This window comes from Taurulus bubalis (assembly GCF_910589615.1).
Source record: "Taurulus bubalis genome assembly, chromosome: 11".
In the NCBI taxonomy this organism is placed as follows: Eukaryota; Metazoa; Chordata; class Actinopteri; order Perciformes; family Cottidae; genus Taurulus; species Taurulus bubalis.
In genome coordinates this window covers 23,392,127-23,402,501 of record NC_136599.1, presented here as the reverse complement: position 1 = coordinate 23,402,501, position 10,375 = coordinate 23,392,127, and the positions used below count along the sequence as shown (strand labels likewise).

At 42.8% G+C, this 10,375-nt stretch overlaps 1 protein-coding gene across 1 annotated transcript in view; it reads right to left on the bottom strand.

The window, feature by feature from the left end:
- Positions 1–587: 587 nt before the first annotated feature.
- dennd2c (DENN/MADD domain containing 2C) overlaps positions 588–10,375 on the bottom strand; it is a 17,521-nt gene continuing 7,733 nt past the window's right edge. The window contains exons 6-19 of the mRNA XM_079225541.1: positions 9,585–9,663; positions 9,221–9,265; positions 7,996–8,180; positions 7,372–7,481; positions 6,723–6,792; positions 5,899–5,976; positions 5,443–5,583; positions 4,528–4,676; positions 3,593–3,770; positions 3,254–3,295; positions 2,456–2,564; positions 2,105–2,347; positions 1,562–1,648; positions 588–1,470 (exon numbers count right to left, since the gene is read on the bottom strand). Coding sequence (XP_079081667.1) covers positions 1,439–1,470; positions 1,562–1,648; positions 2,105–2,347; positions 2,456–2,564; positions 3,254–3,295; positions 3,593–3,770; positions 4,528–4,676; positions 5,443–5,583; positions 5,899–5,976; positions 6,723–6,792; positions 7,372–7,481; positions 7,996–8,180; positions 9,221–9,265; positions 9,585–9,663 — 1,548 coding nt within the window. The 3' untranslated portion in view covers positions 588–1,438. The remainder of the gene's footprint in view (positions 1,471–1,561; positions 1,649–2,104; positions 2,348–2,455; positions 2,565–3,253; positions 3,296–3,592; positions 3,771–4,527; positions 4,677–5,442; positions 5,584–5,898; positions 5,977–6,722; positions 6,793–7,371; positions 7,482–7,995; positions 8,181–9,220; positions 9,266–9,584; positions 9,664–10,375) is intronic.

Below are 10,375 nucleotides of genomic sequence, written 5' to 3'. Positions count from 1 at the left end.
ATAGTATATTATGTCAAAAAAAGCCAGTGTATGTCGTAAAAGGTGTTGGCGACACTCCTTGGGTCTTTGGCAGGGGGCGATCGCTCCATGACTGGTCTTGGGGAGGACTTCAGGCCACGCAGCAACCGGCTTTGCAGACGCTCTCCCACCTACCTCGTGCAGGTTCATTCCGTCTTTCAGGTTTGGAGATCCGCTGCACGCACCATCCCAGGCCACCAGCTCTGAAGCCAGCCATGGAGACAGTGGACAAGTGTGTGAGCACATCTCCCATGGCAGGGCGATGGATACGTTCTCGTCACCTGGAAACATTTCCTCGTTGACTTAGTGACTTGCAGTGCGTTTCCGTATTTGGTCGTTTCCTGTAGTTGCGGGTTTTTAGTTGTTTTTCTAAAAGCCCTGCATGCGTTGTCAAATTGGTGACGATATGATTCACTTTAGTTGCACGTCGACTATTTTCAGGTTCCTAATGTTCAGTGGTTGAGCTCAGGGCCACCGTATGTATGGCCTCCTACACAAGTGTGTTTAGAGTACAACACAGTTTTCAAAGCATTTTAATGTAAAGCAGCATAGTCATTCATTAAATGCCATCCTTGGGAACCCATTTATTCCATTTAGGACACATTATGCTTTTATACAAAAATATTCCAAATACTGTACACTGGTTCTCAACATTGTGCAAAATAAAATAAAAAACATATTTACAACTCCAGTTAAAAAGGAGAAAGTCGAGGACGAGAAAAAAAACAGACCTAGTTTCTGTGTTTAAATGTTAATACTCATTTTGATTGACGAGGTTGGTCCTGCAGTCTGAACACTTTGAAATGTTCTGATCAGAGTTAACAAACCTACTTGATCTGAAATGCAAACAAACAAAAACGCAGTAAACTAAAGGTTTGTGTAGTTTGTGCAGAAGGGAATGCAACGTAGGTCATGGAAGTACATTCAAATGTATAAAAACAGGCATCAGGTTGGAACCACACAGATCAGTTTTAGTTGTAAAGTACTTACAAGATTGAAATTGAACATTTACTTGTTGAATGAACCGTTTTCTCCCATAGATTCAGGCCGTTTACACAAAGAAAAATAAAGTAAATAGTTAAAACCCTGCATGTTCAGGCTGATAAGAGGTGAAGGGGCTGGAATGTTTCGTTGTTTTTTTGTAGTTTCTCCAAAGAGACATGGCCTCGTCTTCAAGGTTTCATGAAACCATTATAAAAGAGACGTGGCCTTTCCAGTTTTCGTCCGTTTAAAAAGTGCGCTGCCCTCAGACGTGCATACGTGGCTCTAAAATAAACCTGGTCCTCTCACACCAAAACGCTGCACTGTCCCATTCACGTCTGGGGACGAGACTCTCGCCCACATTCGATTCCTCAGCAAGTCCAGCACCAGCAAGTGCTTCTGCTCGTTCACTTAAAAGCCACACGGTCTCGGTCTGTTTTCATTTCATTTGTAAGAGCTTCATCTTGTTTCCTAAAAAAATAGAAAAGAAAGAAAAATAACCAATTAGCTGTTGTAAAAGAATATTGCACAAGTTCTCGTTTGATGATGGAGAAACGCTCACCCAGTCCTTTGAGAAATTTGTTCACACCACTTGGCTCCGGCTCAGGGTAAGAATCCAGATACTCGGCCACTCTGACCTCAAACAGACCTGAGAGACAGTTGCAGAGGTTGAGCCACCAGGGCAGCATGTGTACGTTAACATCAACTCAAATTACTCCCAGGAGTATTTAAGCCCTGTCTGCTCCTCTGGGCTGGATCTCCGTTCCTCCAGCACCATGTTTTGTTTAGCACACCTCATGCTTTAACTTGTTTTTTGGTTACTAATAAATGTACCTTTTCCGTTTAAAAACGGAAAAAAATTTCTGTCATGGCTTAAGAGCCGGGTCATGACATTATATGAAAAAAACAAATAAAAAAAACATGGTTCATTGATGTGATATTTCATCTCCATGTTTTGTCTTTGAAGATCTCATATCAGTGCTCCCGAATAAAAACAGAGAAAATAGTCCTCATTGGACAATATAATTAGCATGTAAGGAAAAAAAAAAAGTTTCCTTAATTGTCAGAATCATGACTATTGGCACTGCTGCGTCAACACAATTACCTCGTCCTGCCCCCTTGCGCAGCTCTTTGTCCTGGATGAAGCCGGCGAACATTTGAGTATCCATGAAGAGCTGCAGGAACTGGCGGACTCCGCGGGAGGGGTGAGATTTGCGGAAGCCGTCACGCTGGACCTCCCTGGTTCCGTTGGCGGACTCGACCATGTGGAGGGGATAGTGGCCCACCAGCTCCACGAAGAACCGCACAAAACCCTCCGACACCAGAGAGCTCAGGTCAGCCTGCTGACCTGCCCGGGCCACGTTTTGGGTGACGACAAAACGGTTAATTACAGACTCCAAAACAGATAAATTGTACCGTAGTTTTTAAATCCGATTATCTATCAGATTGTACCGACCTCCACATCTGTCTCCATCCTCCTGTCTCAGGATATCCTCCCTCTCCTCCAGGATCTGCTGCAGTGCTGCCTGCAGTTTACTGGGCAGGATGCAGTCTTCATCACCCAGCTGTCACACATCACAGGAAAGGTCAACAGCAGTCACATGATGCCGGTTTCAAAACATGCATCCCAACTGTCTCTCGCACACTTAACGTGAACCAACAGCTATTATGTATAAAATACCCAATGCCGTGAAGCACTTCTGTCAATCTGGAAGTATTTTGACATTAACCCATTTCAAATCCAAAGTGCTCCAGAGCCACCGCCTACATATCCTCCCTACAGATGGCACTGTTTTTCGTCGTTACAATGACAAAATTCATGTCCCGCACTGAGGAGGGAGGCTACCGGCAATATTGAAATTACAGCTCCGTATTTGAGACAGCTAATGTTGGAGTGGGTGGCAAGTCGATCACTGCATGTCCCATTAACGTGTAGTTAAAAAAAAAAAAGGTGACGCTAAATGCAATGTCAAATAGGAACCCAGTTAAATTCAGACACACATAAATACAAGCTAACTGAACAAAACAAGCACATTCATCATAGAATAGACCATTGCTGTTCTGAATCAGCTGTTAAACAGCCTTCCCGTTTGGGTGGAGCTTAGACACCATATAGCTTCATCTCTGCAGAGCTTGTGGGCGTAACATAGTTTCTCCCTGTCACCCTCAAAACATTCTGCATGCAAACAAGGGACAAGTGTAGGCAGAGCCACCACACCTATCATTCCTATTATACCCCGCTATGTGTACACACCTGAACCACAAACTTGTCCGCACACAGATCCACTATGAGCACCTGGGAAGACGACGAGAGGAAAGAATGACAGTTACTGACTGCAATAGTTCACTATTTCGCAACAAGGAGAAGAAGAAAAAAAAAAAAAGGAGCGGTGAGACTGAGCAACGGTCCCTCGAGGGCGTGACTCAGCCACTACTCTCACACGGTGGAAGCTACTTACTGGTGGTGTTTGGGATTCATTCACAACATGCAGCAAATAGACGCCATTAAAACCTCTATATAGACAGACCTGTCTTTTTAAAAACACGGACGGTGATTTTAAAACATTTTAAACAGAATTGTGACTGGACCGACCTCCTCGATGGGCAGCTCCAGCAGCTGCGGCAGGCAAGGGGCCAGCACCCCAATGAGGAACGGCGTGGGGGAGCAGCTGATGTCCAGCATGCTAGCCGGTAGCACGGGCACGAATGTGTGCTGCCAGGTGAAGGGGTACAGCAGCGCCAGCACCGCATGGCTACACCGAGACAACACACTGCGGTGAACGGGGGGGAGGAGGGAACAAGATTAAAAACACCATTTGGTTCTCACACGGATCACATGACACCAAGATATGAATCAGAGCTCCCTGAAAATATCGTGAGGGGGCACGATTATGATTCTTTTCCAGCACTTAAAGTGAATGTAAGCGCTTTCAGCAAACAGTTCTTGTGCATCAGAAGAGTTCTCCCGGAACCCACCTGATCAATGTGAATGCTCTTAGTGACAGCGTCTACTATTATTTATGGAAACACTCTTTATGCCTTTACAAGCTGCTGTTATTATTCTAACATGCTACTGACTCCATCGCAACCTTTTAATTCTTAATCCGAGCACAGTGGTCAACATTGATGATATTAGCAGGTTGATATTGGCTCGTTATCAGCATGCATATACATATATATATATTTATATGTAATCAAATAATCTATTCAACTGAGAGATGTCCTGCTAAATAAGAACAGCTTGGGATGGGTCAGCCCCTGTTATTGTGCCCCTGCAGAGCCCACTGAGACAACGTCAGTGATATGGGGCTGAACAAATAAAACCTGACTTGACTTGCCGTTGGGACTTTGCCATATAAATTAGCATTGAGGCCAAGGTACACGCATATAAATAACACAGCTGGGCCTGTGTGACGTAATCGAGCATCAACACACACCAATGGGGAGTCAAATGCCGATCACATTATTTTTGAATCGCTTCTGTATGTCATCAGATATATATATAGTTTTGTGTTACCACGGCGGTACCTGAGTTTGTCAGCGATGAAGATGACCCGCCTCTCGAGCAGAAGGGAAGCGAACACCTGCAGGAGATTCCCGACACTGAGACACTGCAGCAGACTGTCAAAGTCCACGTGCTCCAGCCTGGAGTCCACTGGTCGACACAGAGTCAGCACCTGGCGGAGCAACAAGAGCACACAGAGCCAGGCTTAGTGGAACTACAGACTGGCTGTTCCACACTGTAGCAGGATATAGCCACAGCTTGAACAAATATAATAAAATGACAAGACTAAGAATAGTGTATGTGCATGTTGAGCATTTTGAGTATTACATTTGAAGTTTTACAACCTGCATGCAAAGACAACCAAAACTCAAAAAGACACGTGTCCCTTAATAGCATATTTCTCTCTCTCTCTCTTTGTGGTTCAACTTACTCAAAATAGGTAATAGAACGCCTCGACTTGTAAGGTTAAGGTTTTTAATGTGTACTGCTTACATAACTCTGATCTTTAAGTTGTCTGAACTGACATTTTAAAGTCAACCTAATGCTTTGACATGAGTTGTTAAACACAGTTATTGTCAGCTTGAAATGAAAATGTTGTAAGTCAACCTTCTGCAATGTACAGTGTATGTCAAGCAAAACCAGACTCTTTGGATACATCCAGGTGAAAGATGTAGTTTTTTTAAACCGCAGAAGTCGAGTAGGAGAGTTTTGGGAAGCATCATTACCTACTTATTTTGAGTCAGCAAACCGGAAAGACTAAATAGATTATTGTTGACGTTATAATACTTTTATTTGTCCCGACATGAATCCTTCAAAGCTGAAATAGCTATCCTATTGTTTACGGAGATAACCTCACAGTCACTCCGAGTCTGCAGGAAGGAGTGGTTAGGAGGAACAGAACTACTAATTAGCGTTTCCCCTTTTGGTTTCAGGGTTACCTCACTCCCAGAGCCGGGGAGGAAGCTCTTGATGGTGACTGTGCGTCCGGGGGCTGGAAAGGGGGCCTCCATCACGCTCCGCATAAAAGGGTAAACCAGCGCTGGGGAAATCTCCCTGCGCCTCTCAACCTCCTCCAAGATCTGGACAGACGGAGAGGAGACGGACAGATCACTGTGTGTGCTGAGTGTTGATTACAGCCAGAGAAAAGGCACTGCTCTGTAAATGAAGTAACTGAATTTCCCTCGCCTTCCGACCACATCCACACTTACAGTTTGTAAATGTCACTCGGGCCAACTGGAAGACGGGTGTGACACGGCTACATGCATTACAGTTTATTTTTTTTGAAAAACACACCCAGGGATTGCTCTGGATTATGTTCTGGAGTATCCTCATTCCAGTTTAAATCCAGCTCCTTTCAGAAACAAGGGTGCAGATGCATTGTGTAGTGGCCTCACCTTTGCAAAGAGGTTGAAACAGCCCAGTTTGCTGACAATACAGTACACCTCAGGAAGCCTCTTCCCTTTTCCAACGGGCTGAAGGACACACACACAGTTTCATTAGACATTAAGCAGGTAACAACAGAAAACTCATTATGAATCATCATTTAACTAAACAGTACAATCACGTTCTCATTAAGAGCCTACTTTCCGTTTTATGGTGTTTCAAAGTATTTATATCTCGGTTGATGGGAACACAAACTAAAATCAAGAGTTTGAAGTCCAAACTTTTATGGTAGTAGCGGTTAGCTACCATCATAAAAGTAGCTAACCGACAGCAGTAGCTACCAACAAAACTAAAACATAAAACTCTTCCTGTAAGGCTTGGGCTAACCGTCTACACTAAAGATGGAAAAAAAACAACAACATAGTTAGAGAGAGAGAGAGCTCAACAAGACAACCATAGAATATTCACAAACAAAATAGAAAAGGCACGCATATATATATATATATCTATCTCATCAGTTCAAGCTAAAAACGTGTGTTTTGAAAAGTGTCTTAAAAAGATCTATAAGCAGCTCTCTTTGTGAAGCAAAAGAAAAGGGGGGAAAGGGTGAAATTCTTCCTGCTCTCTGTCATCGATTTAGAAGTGGTTTACGGTCTGTTATTCACATGTACTGATTCACATCTCCTCTGAGATGTTGAGTAAGCATGTGGCGGTCTTCCATGTCGTCACACACACACACACACACACACACACACACACACACACACACACACACACACACACACACACACACACACACACACACACACACACACACTTTCACATCCAGACTCACCAAGATCTTACAGCAGTAACAGAACCAGCGGCTGCCGTCCTCTCCGGTCAGGACGAAGGAGAAGGTCTCGCTGTAAAGAGAACGACATTAAGACACTAAACCATCTTTTTAAAAAAACAAAAAAAACAATCGTATAAAAGCTGGAAAAAGAGAAGAAGAAAAAAAAGGCAGAGCATTCAGAAACTAGATGCGTCACTAGATGTGTAAATTGAGATCATAATCCACATTACAACAATGAACCAAACCCAAAAAAAGAAGAAGTAGAATGCCCAATGTCCCAAGGCACTCAGAGTATTAATTAAATCTGGTGAAATTTTAATGATCCCTGTGGGGGATTTGAGTTTTTGTAGCAGCAATTTATGGGTTACAGGAGAGAATATAAATAAGGAGAGAGGAAATGGTAGTATTTAAACATAATACAACTGATAATTACAGTTTAAGACCTAAAGCTAAACACTGTTCAGGAAGGAAAAGTTGGACAACATGCATTAGAGCACATGAAAGGTGTGTGTATTGACAACAAAAGCAAATACAGACATGAAAGAAACGAATACAGTATCGTGTTGCCATTGTGCCATTGGCCTTGTGATGCAGTATTCTGTGTCCATATAGAATGCTATTAACTATATGACTGTGGTGCATGTCTGACCTCGGCATGTGTGCAGAGGGCTTCCAGTCCAGCGAGTCGGGGAAGCAGAAGTTGGGAATGACTTTCAGCTGATCCTCTGCCTCTCTGGAGATCCGGGATGACTTCTCAAACTGAAACAGAGGGAATCCACTTACAGCCGTGCTCCTCCAATTGCTTCCTTGAATTGGTTAAATTATCTTATAATTGCATTATAAGATAATTTAATATAACTTATTTTTAACTAGGTGATATATTAAGTGTCTTATGCTGGGTGTAGTATTTTTACATAAGCAATTGTTCCAAATCATCATCAAATAGCAACCAGTATGTTCCCATATAGATGCCTGAGACCAAACCTTCTCTAAAAATGTCAAACTTCAAAATGAATATGGAAAAAAATTAAACAAACAATTGCTTTAATGAGTGCTCTTGACTTATGTGAAACTGAAAGAAATCCCCCTTGAACCGATTCCTCATTGCTTTAGATGAGTCATGTTCCTTTAATTCTGCCAAACAAGATTATACCTTGGACATGATATTTTCCTAATTTCACAGAATATCATTCAATCAAAGCACTATGAATGAACTACAGTTATGTCCTCTGCCTGGGAGAAGGGTCGGGTTATATACAAAAATCATCCTAACCAGTTTGGGGAACTGCTGCGTGATTTCAGGCGAGTAGGTGTTTCCCGGGGAGCTTTTTCTCAGCGACACCACCACAAAGATCTGGAAGAGCTGCTGCTGCTGCAGCTGGATCAGGTCTCTCTCCAGGGTGCGGTAACCTGGCCGACGTTTCAGTGTAGACTGGATGTAAACTGATCTCCTGGAGCCTGCTGGACACCACACAATGAGACTACAAGCTAAATGCTTGTCCTGGGACATACCCCATCCAGCACTGGAGCAAAATTAGGCTTTTTAAGACATCAATAAACAAGTATAATTGTGACGTTACCGCTGATTACACAGACAACAATGACTGAGGCCACAACAATGGCAGTGGATAACTGGTAGTCTGTGTCAGTGGTATTATTTTAGTTCCTTAAAGTTTAAACAACATTTCCCACGAGCCTCTCCTGCAAAGAGGATGTTGCTTGGCTGGTCTTTTGTTTTATTGGTTTTGCCTGAGAAGGCTTAACAGTTACCATTAGTGGCTTCAAGGATGGCAACGCCCGCCTCTTGAGTCCACACTGACAAATCCGGACAAGTATTGTCATATGGATTATCATATGGTTGTTGGATGAGTCACATACAATCTGGTAGAGTTTCCCCAGAGGAGGAGATGCAAACACTTTGGTGACTCTAGAGCCATCATCAGGTCAAAGTTTCCTTCTCCCCAATACTTTGGTGTATGGCCAAAGACCTGAAAAACTAATGATATTAAATATAATTACTTATAATATATATATACATACACACACACACACACACATACTAATTAGCAAATGCTATAATGCTAAACTAAGATGGTGAAATTGGTAAATATTGCCCAGTAAACACCAGCATTTAGCTCAAAGCAGCTCCAAGTATAGCGTCACAGAGCTGCTAGCATGGCTGCAGACAATAAACCAGAAAAAATGCATGATCATTCCTTCCAGCTCGGCATTTCTGAACGATGAACGAGTCTGGATGTCCCCATCATGTACAATCGGGTGCATTACGTTACGGTCCCACTATGGTCGAATGTCACTTGATTGGGGTAATAACTTCCCCCCGGAGCGAATACATTCTTGAGAGATGCTAGGAATATTTTTGTCTTCTAGATGCAGGCCTATGTTTATGTTGTTACATACTGACTTCATACAAAATATGCACCTCTAAACTTTAACCTGGGAGTTATCGTAAAGAGACATTACAGACATATTAACTCTACCTTTGGTGTTGTCCTCGGGGTCACTCTCTGTCCCACTGGTCTCCTCTGATGTGAATTAGAGAATGGGGGAGGGGGGAGATTAGGGAAAAGCAGAGGAATGAAAAAGACTTGAGAAGGCATAATCAGATGCAGACAGTCAGCCTTTGTTTCATAATCAGCAGCTTTGCCTGTTGCAGCTGGCCTTGTGTGTACCATCAAAAGCTGGGTATTTCCACAAAGAGCCTCAACTTAATCTTCCTGAAGTGATGATGGGAGTGACATTTGAGCATATGTGACGGTGTGTGTGTGTGTGTGTGTGTGTGTGTGTGTGTGTGTGTGTGTGTGTGTGTGTGTGTGTGTGTGTGTGTGTGTGTGTGTGTTCTACCTCGCACTGAGACTCCCTGGTTCTTTACCCTCTTCCTCCCGCGCTTGTCATCAAAGATGGTCTCGATCTTGTTGACATACTGCGTAGTAGAACACACAGGTACTTGTCAGCCCCGTCATTTCACAGCCATTATAGAATCATGATTACCGGGAATCATGACATAACAAGCCACTAAGTACATAAATATATTATAGATTTTCTGCATTTTTTTATTATGTAAACCGTACATTCTTGTAATGTCATGAAAGAACACAGTTGAGTAGTGGACACAAGCCAACTAAGGCACATTAATAAATAGAGTTGGGCTCTACACAAACAAACACATGTATAAAGACAGACCTTATCTTTAAGAGGACACACTTTGTATGCCAGTGCATGGACAGAAAGTAAAACTCCCCAACTGAGATAATGTTTTTTTTATAATTATTATTCAGGCTATTCATTACAAACTATTTAAAAGTAACATCATGGAAAACAATCTGGTCAACAAAGACATATTGTTAATATCTAAAAATGACCTTGACTGGCATTTGTCTAACCTGCTGGTGCACACAGCACACGTGGGTTTTATCCTTTTCTCGTCATCACCTTTACATACGTGTATAACATGTTCAAACCTCCGTTTTGTTATTCTACCTTTTCGTTAAAGTTCCCCCCTGGCCACGCTCTCCTCACTGCCATGAGTCCTGCGATCCAATGACTGTGTTCTCTCTAAATCCTCATGACGTACAAGTTGCTCTACCACTATCTGCTTATTGTCAGCTTCCCTCTCTTTCCTGCTCAACAAGCCT